The following is a 17132-nucleotide window of genomic DNA, read 5'->3' as shown; positions in this document are numbered from 1 at the left end:
CCTCAAGTACATTCTCTAAAAGCCAGCAATCTTTTCTAAGGCAGGATGTTGACAGGAGGGTAAGACTGTTGAAGAGATGTTAGAGGAGGGGTTGGGAAGGTGAGACCGGGTGACCTGCCGACTGCAGCGTAAGGTAGAGCCTTTGTCTCAGGCCCAGGCTCCCCACGCTGAGAGCCCGGCTTTGCCCCCATGGGGAGACATGGCCCTGGGCTGAGCTGCCCCTCCCTCCCCAGCCACAGCCTGGTCTATGTGTGCAAGCCCACCTTCGTGGGGAGCCGCGAGGAAGCCGGAGAGAGCCTGGTATCCAGAGAGGCCCCCGGCGATTATGGCGACGGCAGCTTCATTGAGGAGGTGCGCCGGGAGCTGGAGAACCTGGAGAGGAGCCTGTCGGTGGAAATGGCCCTCGGGGAGCCCAACCCCGCCTCTGAGCTGCTGGAGGGAGACGAGATTTAGACCCAGGCTTGTTCTGCGGGTAGACGTGCAATAGAAGTAGCTAATTTATTTCCCCAGCTGTGTCCTCTAGGTGTTGGCTCACCAGGCTTTTTTTCCATGGCCTCTTCCCAGAACATTTTCCCTCTGGCTTGAAACGAAATGAGGTGCTGCACACTTGTCCAGCTCCCCCAGGCTGCACCCCACGCAGCTCAGTTCTGGTGCCGGGGAAGGCCTGGGCTGCGGGTGAAGGCAGAACGGGACTGCTAAGCAGGTCCCATTCCTGGCTGCTTTGCCTCTGCAGGGTGGCAGATGGCACGTTTCATTTTGTTCTGCGCGCCCCCAGGAGGGAACAGAAAGGATGCAGGATTTCCTCGTGACGGGTCTTGGGGAAATGTTGATGCTTACACATGTGGAGAGGAGTGCCCTGTTTAGCAAACAAACCTGGTGGAAATGCAACAAATGAAATTTTCATGCAGTTCCTCGCATGGGCACAGGTCAGCTGTGCCTTCATCTGCTGCAGGTGACAGGTTCTGCTGCCTCCGAGTTATACACGTTCAGCTTTTCAGCAGTCCCTCAGCTCCTACCTCTGTGCCAGGCAAGCAGCTTCACGTCCATAGTCAAGTCCTGCTGCCACCACAGGCTGGCGAAAGGGGCGTTGTCCTCCCCAGCCATCAGCACCTTGGGGGCTCAGAGGTGTCAAGTTGCTTGTCCAAGTCACACAGCTGGTGAAGACCAGAGCAGGACTTCACCCAGCTGTGACTCCAAGCCCAGTGCTCTCCCCACCACTACCCACCAGCCTCGGTGCCACCAAAGGTTCCCCCTTAAAAGACGAAGAATGAGATTTTTTCTTTTTCTGAAGCACATCTGGAATGAAGGTCAAACTAGTTCTCACATCTGTACAAGAGTAGACTTCTACTCTTAGAAACAGTGTTCTCCCCAGTGTGGGGATGGTCATCATTCTAGTGGTGACAGGTGGTACTGACACTGTCCCCTGTGGCAGTTAGTTACATTGATCACTTTGAAGGTACATGATTGGAGCATAATATTTAAGTTAACTTGCCAGAAACAGTACTTGGGTAATTGTAGGGCCAGGATTATAAATGAAATTTGCAAAATCACTTACCGGCAACTGTAGACCATTATCGACCATGTGGAAAAAATCATACCAAGCAAGGCTCTGTGAAATATGGTTGTAATATCCAGGCTGAGAGCACGGAACTGTATGCTTTTCCTCAAATGGTATTTTCAGGTCATGGACTGTTTCCATCGTGTACTCATCCAGAGCTATTAAATTTTAAAGTTGCACATGATTGTATAAGCATGCTTTCTTTGAGTTTTAAGTGATGTATAAACACATATGTTGCATTTAAAAATCAAGCATAAATCACTTAAACTCCTCTTTTGTAGTTCTTGGACTTCTTTTTTCCTTTCGACTTTGAGTAAATAAAAAACCCTTTCAGCCAGAAAAAATAAAATAGAAATTACCTGCACTGTAAAAAAAAAAAATTTAAAAAAATCTCCTCCATGTAAGTAAATTTTTCAGACAACTAAAACACACCTCTTTTAGCGTCAAAATATTTTAAAAATGCTAACCATTTCTGGATGGGAATTAGTCTTAAGAGTGTCAACATTTCACTGTCTTTGAAGTAAATGGAATGTGTATGACCCTTTTCTTGGGAGCCTTCATTAATCAAACACTGTTCTGGGCCATAACACAGTAGGACCTTCAGGGACTATAATAATAAAGTTACTATATATTAAGGTCATCTGGGTGGCAGGCAGTCTCTCTATATTAACTCTTTAATCTTCTTGAATTCATGTATTTTCTCTATTTAACAGATGAAGAAATGGAGGCTCAAAAAGGTTAAGTGATAGAGCTGGAAGTCAGACAAAAACAGCATGAAGTGTAGTATGCCCAGGATCAAGCGATAACTTTAAGATCAAATATAGAGCTGTTCCCTAGTCAGTGTTAAAAATCATCAGGACCATTCCGCATTCTTCTCATTCAGTAGATGTTTACACGGAGCCTGCTCAGAACCGGGTGCTGTGATGTGCTCTGGGGGCGCCAAGCTGGTCCTGATAGGGCCCCTGCCCTGAAGGCATCACCGCCTAATGAAGGAGATACACTACACCCAGCACGCAAGCAGTCAACCGGGTATCGTAATAGAAAGTTATTGTGCCTCAGAGGATCGCTTGACTTGGGAAACCTAGCATGGGAACTGGCTCTCATAGATGACAGGAGTTGGTCAGGAGGCCAGAAGGAATAGGAAAAGGCATTCTGGGCCATGGGGGGGGGGTGGTCAGGAGGAATGGTATGTAGGGGGAACTGCAAGTAATTGACGGTGGCTGGAAGACAAGGTACACTTGAGCAAGTGTTTGGAGAATAGGCTGAAAATTATTTCAACCAAAAAATTTATTAAGCAGCCCTGGCCGGTGCGGCTCAGTGGTTAGAGTGTCGGCTCAGGCACCAAAGGGTCGTGGGTTCAATTCCCAGCCCAGGACATGTACCCAGGTTGCAGGTTTAATCTTCAGCCCCAGCAGGTGCATGTGCGGGAGGCAACAATCGTTTCTCTCTCACATCTCTCTCCTTATCTCCCTCTCTCTCTCTCCCTCTCCCTTCTACTCTCTCTAAAACTCAGTGGAAAAAATATCATCGGGTGAGGATTGACCAAAAAAATTTATTGAGCCCCTACTATTGGTCGGGCTGGGGAGACAATGGCACATGAGATAACAGTAGCCTCCTCCCTCACGGGCCTGTATGAAGGTGTATTGTCTTGCTCGGCTGAGATCCACACACAGGGAAGCGATGTAGCGCCTTTCCTCACAGTTCTAAATGGAATGTGCTAAGGGTTCGGTGGAGTTCGGTGCTTGAATCTTACTGCCTGCCTTGCTCTGGGGTCCCCAGTTGCTGCCAAGAAAGACAGGGCAGATGTAGCTTCACCGCCCAAAGCTGTTCCCAACCCTCTTTCTTGCCCTTCTCCCACGACAGACGCTGGGAAAGCCAGTCCCCCGTGCACCCCGGGATGACCCAGTTTGGGCCCAAGAAATGTGAGGGGAAGGCCGCCAGTTTCTGGGAAGGGTTTTTTTTCCTGGGTGACAAAAGAGGCACACAGGAAGAAGGGCCCACCCCCACCCCGGTTCCCTGCCTTCAAGCCCAGGGCTTTAGCAGGTGCCAGTGGCCACTGTGCCAGCTGCCTTGTGGTCACGTGGTCGGGATCGAGGCGGGGTCAGCGGGCGCAGTCCTCCCTGCAAGCCGGGGAGGAAACCGTTTCCTTTCCCCGCTCAGCCTCTAGAGGTCACTCATTCCTTGGCTCTGGCCCCCTTCGCCTTCAAGTCCACAATAGATAGAGTGCTTTCCTGAGCCGGCTCCCTGGTTCTCTGCCCCTGGAAAGGTTTTTTACTTCTAAGGGCTCACAGTATTAAATTGGGCCCACCTAGATAATCCAGAATCATCTTCCCACGTTGAAGTCCTTAACCTTGATGACCTCATTCGGGGGCCATTATTCCGCCTACCTCGGGAGGGTAAGACTGGGTCCTGGATGACGCGAAGAGGAAGGCAATCCTGCTACCGGCCACATCTGGACCCCTTTTCCAGTAAACCCCCAGGATTATTATAGAGGTGCTGTTAGTCTTTCCGTTATTTGAAGCCCAAAGCGCCCCTCACTGAGAGAGAAAATGGCATGATGAACAAAAGCCGAAAGGGGAACAAAGTACAGCCGTAGGAATCCCAGCCCACCCACGTTTCCACCCCGCCCCGCGCACGGCTCTGGAGAGAGCAGGCGAAAACGCGGCGTTGGGGCGTGAGCTGCAGCTCGGCGTCCCGCGCTGGGGCGACGCGGCCGAGGCCCGCAGGGCCGGGGAACAAGCAGGAGTGTGCCGGGACCAGAACAGAGGCCGCGCGCGGCCCTTCCTGCTCAGTTCCCTCTCCCTCTCCCCCTCCGTCCCTGCTTTCTTCCGCCTCACTGGTCTGGTTCTTGGGGCCTTTGACACAGTTGGGAGAAAGGGCTGCTGGGCAGAAGGACGAGAGTTGGAGAGAGAAGGGGCCCCACGGTGGCGTGAAGGCGGAGGGTGGGATCAGAAAGGGGACTTAAGTATTCACGCGGCCTGTGCATCCCCTTCAGACAGTCAAGAAATGCAACTCGACTAGCCTTCGACGGCTCAGAGGCCAGCAGCTGCGGCGCAGGTATCTCCGTGCAGGGCTGGCCGAGGTGCCACGGCCGCAGCACACAGCTGTCCTGTGGAAGGACCAGGACGGCGGTAAGAAGTCCCCTTTGGGAAGTCAGAGCGTTTAGAAACAGCCTACTTCCCGTCCCGACCCCCCATGAAGGAGGGAATTTAGACTTATCCCCTTGACTGAGACTAAAACTTTCAGAGAAACTCATGCAATTTGTATGGGAGCGATCGACCCATTACAGGGGGCCCGGCTGTGCAGAAGCTGCAGGTCCCGCTGATTGCCAAGTCTCCCGCAGGAGCGCCAGGGAGCCGCGGCTTGTTGGAACAGCGATGCAGCGAGGGGCAGAGGCAAAAAGCATGATTCTGACAGCACTGGTCCCTATAGGGCTACGGAAAAGACGAGTGAGGGCGGAAGCCTTGGTGGGGCCAGGGCAGCAGGGGACAAACGGCACACGTTGCAGAGGAAGGCTCTGGCCAGCAGGGGGCTGGCAAGGGTCAGGTTTCATAAAGGACCCCCAGTGCTGTTTGGAGTCGAGTCCTTGGCTGGTAGGACCCGCAGGGCACCTCTTCATAGTGAATTTATGGACCAGACGAAAGGGGACAGTAACCTCTCCGTGACCAACAGGAGAGCGCATGTAAGGGGCCGTCTCTACCCCTCCTCCCTTTCCTACAGTGCAGAGCTGGCGCAGCAGAGCAGGTGGGGGAGAGAGCACTCCCCTCTCCAAGCAGGAGCAGCACATGCAGCGGGTCCTGTGTGTGGTGGGGGAGCTTTGAATCAAATGACTGAAACTTTAAAAAGATAGTTTTAATAATGCAAAGTGACTTAAAAGTTACAGGATTGCACTGAGGACTCAATGGCAGCCGACTTCCAGGGGAAAACAGCATTCAACAGAGCACACACGGTTGGGAGTTACTGGAAAAATAAAACCATTGCATATTTGTATCTCAAGTTGATGCTCCTTAATTAAATGGGTTATTTAAGCATTATCAGAGAGGCGGAAAACTAAGTGTGCCCTCTACTGGGGCAAGGGCAGGTTGGGGGCAGAGCGCAGGCTGTACAGGGCCCACCAGCAATTCCTGGCCTGCGAGTTCTCAGGCTGACGGATCAGAAGACCAGCTTCTCCTGGAGATGGGGAAAGGGGCAGAGCATTCTGCCCCGATGTTTTTTTGCCCTCCCAGCTTGGCCCTATTGATTGCTGCATTCTTTCCTAAACACTCACACTTGCTTTAACACACTCCTGATTTTGTCAAGTATTCCTAATTGATTCTGAAAGCCAAGTTTTGAAAATTAACACTGTATCTATGTGACCACAGCACCCCCACTCCCCTTCCCCATGTGAGCGGCACTGAAGAAGCACCTGACTTCATGTACTCTTAAGTCTAGGTGGTGACGAACTTTGAGTGACAAACTCCTTTATAAATGTGGTTTAAAAAAACCATTTTACTAACCCCCTACAAAACTACATACACACAATTTTCCATTTAAGAATTTATGGCCTTTTGACCGCTAGTGACCAACTGTTTTTCAAAAATTACACAGAGTTGTTCAGATGGAAGAGTTTTATTTAGCAAACAAACAAAAAAAAACTGGCTAATTCAGATTTTCTATTCCATGTACTCTAGACTACAATTTGCAAGTCACAAGCACAAAAGAGCTGGTTTAGGGTCTCGATGCTAAACAAAAAGACAAAATTCAGAGGGAGAACTTCAGTAGCCAAATGAACCAGAATAAAAGTTTATTGTAGTCCATACATTCACAGTCTCTTCCACATTTAGTGCACTCATTTAGCTTAGACCACATTGTAAGTCTGCAGCTCTCCTCCTCTCTTGGCCTAGAGATGTGCCACAAAGCCGTTCCCAACAGTGCAGCCTGGCAACCAACAGCTACTGGACTATTTTCTAGCTGTGGCACAGGTTCACCCTGCGCTCTCAGAATTTTAAAGTACATTCCATTACAGCACAAGACAAAGCACCCAACAATCTACTGTAGGGCTCCTTCACTCGCCATTTCTCTCTCCATGAGTACCATCTTTCCTTTCCTTAGTTTCTGAAGTGGACCTTCAATTAGTGAACTTCTGTACAGGCCAGGTAACCACAGCATGGTCCTCAACCACGGCTTTTCCTTCTTTGGAAAAGAAGACATTTTTCTTAAGAATGAAATTTCGAAGTGGCCAGAATGCACCCCTCGCCTTCAGCACCTGCCTCAGAAACGTAGGTACATGGTTCTCACAGGGCGTGCTGGTTGACACAAACCCATCTGCCCCACAGTAAAAGTGCTTCAAAACCTGGGTGTGACCTGTGTGGAGCAGGGTCACAGTTTATTGAATGTGGCCTGTGGCAGCCTCAGGAGACTCAGATTACCAGGCTCCAGGCCCTGCCCGGCCTGGGCACTTGATTCAGTCAGTGCTCTGCCCCTTGGCCTCATAGGTGATCACTTGATCGTTTGAATCTGAGGGGGGCTGACACATGTTTACCTCCCTTACATAAATTACTGTTCCTATCACAAGTCCATTTTGAGAAGTTCACCACCCCCTTTACTGAAATTTCTAAGTGCAACATTGTGTTTTCACTCTCTCAGGCACTGAAAAGCAAGAGCTTTAACTTTTTCTTTTCTATAGTGAAATATATTTTCTTTACTCTCGGTATTTGTAAAATGCCTACAATTAGAAGTAGCAAACACAAAACAAAAATCAGGGCAGAAGGCACAGAACAAGAATTTTACCATTTACTCTTATGGGAACACTAAACAAAACCAAAAAAAACAACAACAAGCCCAGGGCCAATTTTGTTTACAAATCACCATCCTCTGCTCCAGTCATTCAGTCCTTGAAAGCAGAAAGCCAGTTTATTAACTCCCATGTCCCAAGTAACCAGGCCTGTATCAGAACCTAAGAGCTGTCATGTTACATCAGGAAGTCCATGATCTTGAAAGACAATTCACCACAATACTTCCAGTTTTCCTCTGAGGTGAAAACCAATTCCAATAATGCAAACTCAGAACAGTACTTCAAATTGATCAGAATGCTATGTAGTTTAAATGGAATAAAAATTTGCCAGAAAAATACCTTAGAAAAGATTTTTATCCTTGTGGATGCCAAGAGACTTTTAAGCTATATTAAGGAATTCTCAATCATATTCAAACTGCAGAGCCAACATCTGCTAATATTAATTTGTAATTACATATTTCTTAAAAGGAAAAAAGGTAAAAATCTGATTTTGTAATATTGACAGGATCCTCCATAGTTAAATATTAACATCTTTTCATCTCTTATGAGAACTTTACTGTAAACATACCTTATCATAGAAATGAGATTATTCAGTACACATTACAAAATGTTATAAAGAAAACAGATCTATTCTTAATCCAGATTCTTCATCCACAAAAGTTTAATGACTAAAATAACACAACAGAATGAACAAATGTTTTATTGGCATGTTCATTGTTGTAAACAGCATCTGGCATGAAAAAGTTTTACCAAAACCTTTTTATTGATTTTTATAAATTAGATGGCATTTTCAAAATTTATGTATAATTGTGTTCATTGAATAGTTGTATTTAGCAAAGCAAAAACTTGTGACTCTAATAGACTGCAATGAAATCATGTTGACTGCATCAGCCTGTGCTATGACCTGACTTACTAGCAAGTTTATTCAACAAGATGTTAAGACGTTTCCCCAAAGTTAAACTACACATAACTACAAATCAACTCCAAAAATTAAGGTGGGACTTACAAGGGTTCTAGAAGATTCAAACTTGAAGTATATTTTCAAAAGTCATGTACAAAAAGAAATAAAATTGAAGCCGCTGAACAGAAAAACCTCATCAACAAGGGCAAGTACAATCATATGGGACCCAGCACTGAGGAATCTCGCTGAGGAGTACATTTACAGACGGCTATACTTCTCAGTGCACACAAATGTACATCATGAAGGACACGTGAAAACAACCATGGGAAATAGGTGAACTGCAATTATGATAACTCAATAGGATCAATTATATTTACATGCTGAACGAGTGAAACGTATTCTCTACATCCATAACTTAAGTACAGTTATAATTACAATATTCAGCAATTTGAGCTGCCATCTGCTGGGAGCAGTCTAAGGGAAATGTTTTGATGTTTCAAAATAATGTTCTTTATACTTCCCCAAAAGTGAAACCAAAAAACAACTTCACAATTCTTTACTGGGTTACGGCTGGTTCTAAGAATTTCCTTCTTCAGCTCCTATTTTTGCTGCTTTCCAAGAGTCAACACACGTTGCATTTACTTACGAATTGTCAATGAGGTAATGTGTGTATCAGTGAAATAAACAGAAAATTCATTCATTCATGGCCTTTGCACAGCTTTTATTATTAAGCTATGAGCATCCTGTTTGAGGCTAGTTTTACTAGCGGCTATGTGCACATCTGTCCACAAAAAAGACGTTTAGTCATTCCCCTTTCCCCCTTTCTAGTAGCAGAATTTGCTTTTTGTTTTTATTTTTTTGCACATCCCTTTTCACTTTACAGTACATTTGACTATAGTGCACAACATGATTCCAAGTCAAAACAGTGGCCCACTGGGCACTGAGCTTCTGATTGGTAAAGGGCAGTCCAATCAGTGCTGGTGTCACGGGGTTACCCCTAACCATGTCCGGCCATAATGGCACTACACAGTAGCAGTGAACCGTCTAATTAAAACCAAAATCCCCCAGGGAAAATGCTACACTAGCAGAATCAGTCTTGAGTCAGATCTTTATTTGGTGCTCCATCCAGATATATTTTTAGTGCTTTCTCTTTCCGAGGTGAGTACGTTACTCGATGTCCCGTCTTCTGGAGTCGACTGCTTTCTTTTTTCATCAGTTCATTTCTTTGCTCATCTGTCAACTCCATCAATTCTTCTGTTTTATCCCTAATTTAAAATATTAATGACATATTAGGCCAGGATAGCCATCTGTGTCTATTAATTTATGCTTGAATGCTATAATGCTCCTCAGTGAGAAAATGAAATCTGCTGTCACCGATGAAATTAATCTCATATGCTAAGATATTATAGATTTCTAATATGTTTATTAGTACAGCACTCACTTCTAAAACTGGCACAATTTCCATGTTATTAGTATAACAGTTACCATTTATTGAACATCTATTTAATAACAAGCACTGTGCCAGTTTTTAGAAATGCAATAATAGCTCTAATTCTCATAAAATCTTACAAGGTTGACATCACTGTCACCACTTTACAGATGAGGAGTTAGGTAAATAACAGAGCTAAATCTGAACCTGTATCTGCCAGGCTCCAATGACTCCTTTTTCCTCTACATCTGTGTTGTCCAACATGTCAGCCAGTAGCCACATGTGCCTACTGATCGCTTGTAGATGTGCTAGAAGTGTAACATACAGTATTTCTAAGACTTACAACAAGACAGTGTAAAATATCTCACAAATGACTTTTTAATAATGATTACACGTTGTAATCATAATATTTTGGACATACTAGGTTAAAAATATTTTACTAAAATTAATTTCACCTGTTTCTTTTTACTTTTTAAAATGTGGCTACTAGAAAATTTCAAAACAAAATGTGGTGCTCTCGTATTTCTACTGGTCAGGGACGCTCTATATCATAACAACAGTAAAGGTATTTATGGAAAACAAGACATTTATGCAAAACAAAAACATTACTATCACTAGAAATAACAAAAACAATGTGCATGTTACCTATAAAATATGACTGCACCATCATCACAGATATAAAGAGGCCAGACATTCAGGGTGGAAACTTTAGGATTCCAGTCCAAATCCTGATGAATATCAAGGACAGAAATATCGCAGGGGAAAGTTCCTCTACCCTACGGAAGAGAGGGTGAAGGAAGAAGCATGCCATTAACCGTGCTTAACGAGCACAAGTGACCTGATACAACATGCTCAGGGCTTTACCTTGGCAAATTCAACATCTTCCAAAGGAATTCCACTGATTTCACAAAGCTGTAAAAGAAAACACTGTATGAGATTCATTTAAAATATATATTTGCTTTAAAAAGTTATTTTCCAATTTGTTCAAAAAGGTAAAATATTTTTGATATAAAAAATTAGAAAAAAAGCAGAAAGTGAAATTCTTTCCTCTGTCTGCTCTGCAAATGCCACGTCCCAGAAATATCATATACTCCTTCCAGATCTTTTCCCATGCATCTATAAACTATATGCAAACATTTCTAAAATACATAAAATTTTATTTATAAAAACACCTCAATACAATACCTTTTATAAGAATAATTATTATAGGAATAGGATACAGAGTAACTGCATTCTCTTCAATAGCGGAACTATTTTATTTCCAACTGATGTGGACATTGAGCCTGTTTTTAATTTTTAGTTACACTGCTATTTTATACACTTCCATGAATAACCTGGCATGTTTCTACAAGTATTTCTTTGAGCTGAATTCTTAGATGTGGAATTGCACATGTGGAATGTTGATAATGCCCACTGAACCCTGAGAAGTTTTATCAATTTAACCACTTATCAAAGGTGTACGATACTGCCTGTTACCTTGATGACTGTAGGTATTCATTGATTTTCTGAATTTTCCTCAATCTAAGAGGTGAAAAGGCTGGTTTTTTTTAACTTGTATTCTTCAACAAACTGCCTCTTCATGTACTTTGCCCACTTTAAAGTTAGATCGTTCATTTTTTCCTTATTGATGTAGTAGCTCCTTATAAATTATGAACATCATGTTTTATATATTATGTTCCAAATACTTTGTCCCTCTCTAATTCTTTAACAGTTGTTTAAAAAGTATCTTTTTGGCTGTGAAGAGATTTAACTTTTATGTATCTTTTCTTTTTTAGCTTCTGGTATTATGCTTACAAATATCTTTCCCTCTCCAGGATTATAAAAGTATTTTCATCTAGTATATTTATAATTTTATTAAAATTTTAATATAAATTTAATACATTTATAATTTATTTTTGTGTTTAGTATGAAGCATCAAAATAAATTTTTCCCCAAAATGCCAGTTGTTCTAATGCCACTTATAAATAATTCACTCTTTCCCCAGAGATACTCAGAATTCCCACCTTCATCTAGAGCAGGGGTGGGGAACCTTTTTTCTACCAAGGCCATTTGGATATTTATAACATCATTCATGGGCCATACAAAATTATCAGCTTAAAAATTAGCTATGAAAAAAGATCCTAGATTTATTTAATTTCGAGTCCCACCTGTGGTTGCCTTGGCAGGGCCAGAGCACATGATTTTGTGGGCCTTATACAGCCCATAGGCCAGATGTTCCCCACCTCTGATCTAAATTCTCTAATTCTACTTCCCTCATTTAAAAAAAATATATATATATACAGCAGTTTACTCTGGTAAGTTCTAACTAATCCTAACTACTTAGGAAAAAGTTGATCTAAGTAACAGAAAATAAGGGTCCAGTTCTGGGTGGACAGAAGCCAGTGTTATTTTTCAAGGCATTAGGAGCCCTAAGAAACAACTAGAATGTGTGATTCGAGGTGTCACAAAATGTGACAGAGAGAGAGAAAGAAAGGCTGCTGTGTCAATATTTGACACTCACTTCCTAGGCTCTCTCTCAGGCAACACGGAGAAAAATACAAAATGTTATACTAGCTCATTATGTTAAAAACGAACTTACCTTCTCTCGCAATTCATCAACACTACTGCTTTCCAACACAACCTCCTGGAAGGGGTCCAACTTCATCTCTGAGGGCCTCCACCGTCTTGACAAAACTGCAAGCTGTGACATGGATTTCATCTTCTCCACCCCTATGAACATGCAAGATTAGGCTATCACAGTATTTTCTCTAGAGGTTCATAATTTGACCTTTCCTACGTTGACTGATTAAACAAAAAGATTTACTTCAAGTGTTACTTTTACAAAGTGACCATAAAAAAACCCAATTATCCCCAGGAGTTTTAGAGAATGAAATACTCTCCCCGCTCCAGTCTCAGGAGATAATTCCTAACTCTGCAAGTTCTGCCTCTGTCAGTTTTCTGAATCCCACTCTCTCCTGACTCCTACTGAGCACTCTTCTACCTACTATTCTCTTCTCTGGATCTCCCATCTTCACTGCTGTATTGGCTACTGCCCACAATCTAAAATCATAATCAGTCTTCACTTGACCTCTTTTTTCCAGTCAAGCTATCCTTAATTCTTCTCTTTACACTTACACCCAAACTTACTGTTTCTTCAAAACCCAGCTCAGCTGTCACCTTTCTCTCTGGTGTATATAAGAACAAATTGTACTGATTTGGTTCTTAGTACCTATCATTTTGGAATTACAGGTTTCAAGTTCTGGTTCACTCACAGACTATGTACATCTGGAGGGCAATCACTAGCTCTTATTCATTTTTGTAGTGCCAGGGATTAGCAATGTCTGGCAAATTACAGGTCAATAAATGCTCCTTAGATTTAATTCCACGACTTCTTACTCAACTATTTGGTGTTAAAATATATACTGGAATGATACTGATGCAGGCACCCACCTTTCAGTAACCTTTTCTGGCTAATCCATCTCTGCTAATACATACTTAATCCTTCCAAGGAAGGGTGACTTCTGTGTTGTTCAGGATCTCTTCCTGGCTCACCCAGACACAGTGATTATTCTCTAAGGCCCCAGACACTCAGAGGAGGAATTACAACCTGAAGCACTCAGTATCCTGATAGTGCACATGATAGCCCACAGTATCCTGATTTTTCTTTGTGTTCCCATAACTTGTCAATTAATCAGAATCTCAACCATTAAAATTTAAACCAAATTAGACCTGAAATAGCCTGAAATAGGTGAAGTGTTAGTATTACTGAGCCCTCTGAAATCTATCACAATCATATATAAAAACATTCAGAACTTATGATATTTTAATTTCTATGGGGGAAAAAAGGAAACAAAAATCTTTCTAAGTGACAGCAAAGTCACAAAAGAATGTAGACTGAAAACCAGTTGCTTCCCTTGATATCATCTCCTAAAAGACAACTTTCCCCCTACTACTTCCTCCAAAAAATAATACTTTAAACATACTAATGTTGATAATTAACACCAGGAGGTATGACCAGTACAAGTGCCTCCTCTAAGTCACTATTATGGGTTAAATTGCACCCCCCCCCCCAAGTATTTACTAAAGTCTTAACACCCCAGTATCTCAGAATGTGACCTTATTTGGAAATAGAGTCATTACAGAGGTAATCAAGTTAAAATGAGGTCATTAGGGTGAGCCCTCATCTAGTGACTAGTGTCCTTATAATACAGGGAAATTTGGATAGGGATAGATAAACCCACAGGAAGAACGTCATGTGAAGAGGAAGGCAGAGATTAGGGTGATACATTTACAAGGCAAGGAACACCAAAGACTGCCAGCAAATCACCAGAAGCTAGGAGAGAAGCATGGATCAGATTCTCCCCCACAGCCCAAAAAGGAACAATGCTGCTGACACCTCGATCTCATACTTCCAACCTCCAAAACAGTGAGGCAGTAAATTCCTATTGTTTAAGCCACAAGTTTGTGATACTTTATTGTGACAGCCTAGGAAACTAATACGGTCATTGTTCTCTAAATCTCTGATAAATTATCAATAGCACATACTCAAAACAAAATAAGCCATAATGAAAAAAGAAACTAAATGGCAAACATGGCTAAGAAAATATTAGAAAAATTTTCTGTAAAAAGTACTAAAAATACGACCTTGAAATTGCAACTTCCCTGTAAGAAGGAATAATATTCTAAAAAACATCAGAGAAAAAATGGAACATTTAAAAGGCAAATGGGATCCAGAGAAAATATAGAAGAAACTCATTATTTGATTTAAAAACTATAGGCTTCTATTAATTCTAAAGTATTTCTAACTGATATTTCCCCCACAAAAATATTGGTAATACCATCAAGAACTTCAAGGAAAACCTCCCAGTTACTGGAAATATTAATATCTTCTTCATAAATATGGTAATCCAAAAAGACAGTGCCAGGATTCTTCCATGTTTTTTTCCTTAGACGAAACCTACAAATGTGATAAGACATTTTAAAGTATTATAATTTGAAATTCTTAAACTTAAAAAAATGACACAAATCTGACCTCAACGAAAAGTGAACTATGCTTAAGTGGTTATTCATTAAAATTTGGAAAGAATAAAATAAAATGCTCCCAATACTTCAAGTTTAGTAGTATTCTACACAGGAAATTCAAACACAATTCTAGTACTTTTGCTTACTTCTAGTAAACTAATTTGCAATACTGAAATTCTGAATACTACAGGAATTTTTAATTCTTCTAGTTTTAGAAAATCATACTAATCCATATCATTTCACTACCCGGTCTTTCTTAAGATCGCTTGATGACACTGCCATTTTACTTTACCTGTCAGTACTGAGCTCTAAACCACATTGCTCCCTGAGTTGAGGAATTAATTCCTCTTTTGATTGCCGTACAGTCATTCCTTTAGCAAACACAGCATCTAGCAGAAACTTGCATGGCTAGAAACATAAATAATTAGAGCCTGAGTTATACATTAAAACAAGGATTAACAAGACATTTTATTTGTACTTTATACTGTGACAGTTATGGGCCTGAGTTTAGGCGTCTTAAGATATCTTCCTAGGTTCAAATCTTGGTTCCACTACTTACTAACTTGGTTATCTTGGGTAAGTTTACTTAACATTTCTATGCTTCAGTTTTCTCATCTATAAAACTGGGGGCAGTGTCTTCCTCACAAAGCCATTGTAAAGATTAAGGTAACACATTCGTATTTCCCTTCTTGTGTTAAAGTGATAATAATTTTGAATGTAAAAAGAATCATTTTTATGGACTAAAATAAGGAAAATGCATACTAATTCTCCAAGTACATTCATTCATTGTCTCAAAAGAGACATTGTATCCACACACCCCACACTTGGAAGAAACATGTAAGTCAAAATGACTGTAATGGATCACATATAAGAGATATGATCAGTGCCCAATAAAATGTTTGTTGAATGAATAAAGGCATTTCATGAAAAATCTATCCCCTATGTGTTTTTCACATTTTTCTAGGTCCCCCATAAGATATCATAAACATCCTGAACACAGGGTCTTTGCCTATTCTTCTGGGTATTCACCACAAGCCTGCGTATTACAGGAACTAAAATATCTTACTTATTATTCCCTAAAAAATATAGCCTGGTTAGAACCTTAATCCACCATTTGCAACTGTATGACTTTGTGCAAGTTACTTCTCTTAGTTTCTTCATCTATAAAATGGGAATAACAGTAGTTACAGAGTTAACTGATGAGGATTAAAAGAGTTAATACTTGCAAGCACGTAGAGCACATGGTAAACACTAGATAAATGCTTGTTAAATACTAAAATGATACTCTGAACACAAAAAGAACCTATATATTCTACAGATCAACTGCTATCCACCTGTAGCTTTATATAATCATTCCCAGAAAACAAGCAGAAGAAATTTTTGCCTCACTCCAGCATTTGTAGCAACACTTTAGAGAAGGGAAACAATAAAAAATGACCTGAGAGCCACATTCGTTTTTATAAATAAAGTTTTAGTGGGACAGAGCCACTCACATTGGTTTTATGTACTGTCTATGTCTGCTTTCGTGCTACAATGGCAGAAATGAGTAGTTCCAATAGAGGCAGTATGGCCTGCACAACTAAAAGATATCCTAGAAAAAGTCTGCCACCTCTGCTTTAAAGAGGTAAAAAGAAATGATTAGTAATAAAATTTCTACACTGTATGCTTTCAATGACTACCAAACGCAACCTCACCTTGTCCTTAAGTGTATCACTCACCTCTTGTTCATTGACTAGGAGCTGGTACACTTTCACTCTGTATTCTCCTTTTTTAAGTGCTCTCCCCAATCTAATTGTAATCTATAAATTAAAAACATTTGTTTAGATGTACTTTCTCAGCAGAACAAACAACCCATTCTCACCCATCATTTAGCTTGTTTTCCAAAATTCTCTAGATAACGTGTTCTGAAAACGGGGATATCTTTTACCTCTGATTCCCCAGCACCTAGAACAGTAACTGACACAGTTAACATTTAACGAGTGATTGTTAGATGAATGAAAAAGAACAACAAATCATCACTGAACATCAAAGAAAAATTACCCTTTTAGGGTATCTATTTCACCTTACTTGGATGTAGGACAAGATGTTCTCATTTCTATCATTTACAAGACTCTAATTATTCAAAATTATTTTAATCAACCTTATTGTCATCTGAAAATGATGAAAGTGTCTCATTCAGTCGGACGCTCTCAAACTCTTGATTGCTGGCATACACTCGAAAGACCTTGAAGTGAGAGGACAAAACCCCAACAAAGGGCTCTAAATGTTGTTTGAAAGCAGCCAGGGTGATTCTTTTATCAACATGCACCATCAGCCCTAAGCACACAAAAACAAAACAGAAACAGAACTGTAAAAGAAACCTTAGAGGATAAATAAAACAGATCACATACTTTTTATTCTACTGTATGCAGGACTTCAGTTATTTGACTTTTAGCTAATATACAACATTAGAGGGACAAAAAATATGGAC

At 41.5% G+C, this 17132-nt stretch overlaps 2 protein-coding genes across 3 annotated transcripts in view; one reads left to right on the top strand and one right to left on the bottom strand.

Annotated features, from left to right (window-relative positions):
* The window catches only part of DKK3 (dickkopf Wnt signaling pathway inhibitor 3), a 40933-nt gene extending 39103 nt beyond the window's left edge, over positions 1-1830 (top strand). The window contains exon 7 of the mRNA XM_087822253.1: positions 234-1830. Within this exon, the coding sequence (XP_087678379.1) occupies positions 234-453 (220 nt within the window). The 3' untranslated portion in view covers positions 454-1830. The remainder of the gene's footprint in view (positions 1-233) is intronic.
* A 4317-nt stretch (positions 1831-6147) lies between these two features.
* Positions 6148-17132, bottom strand: part of USP47 (ubiquitin specific peptidase 47) — an 85769-nt gene continuing 74784 nt past the window's right edge. For both annotated transcript variants that reach the window (XM_087821732.1, XM_016210713.2), the window contains exons 21-28: positions 16803-16978; positions 16381-16461; positions 14955-15070; positions 14479-14597; positions 12240-12370; positions 10526-10573; positions 10307-10437; positions 6148-9497 (exon numbers count right to left, since the gene is read on the bottom strand). In XM_087821732.1, the coding sequence (XP_087677858.1) occupies positions 9323-9497; positions 10307-10437; positions 10526-10573; positions 12240-12370; positions 14479-14597; positions 14955-15070; positions 16381-16461; positions 16803-16978 (977 nt within the window). In that variant the 3' untranslated portion in view covers positions 6148-9322. The remainder of the gene's footprint in view (positions 9498-10306; positions 10438-10525; positions 10574-12239; positions 12371-14478; positions 14598-14954; positions 15071-16380; positions 16462-16802; positions 16979-17132) is intronic.

This window comes from Miniopterus natalensis, chromosome 11 (assembly GCF_054644295.1).
Source record: "Miniopterus natalensis isolate mMinNat1 chromosome 11, mMinNat1.hap1, whole genome shotgun sequence".
Lineage (NCBI taxonomy): Eukaryota > Metazoa > Chordata > Mammalia > Chiroptera > Miniopteridae > Miniopterus > Miniopterus natalensis.
Note: the sequence above shows the minus strand (reverse complement) of the source record. Positions and strands in the feature narration are given on the sequence as shown.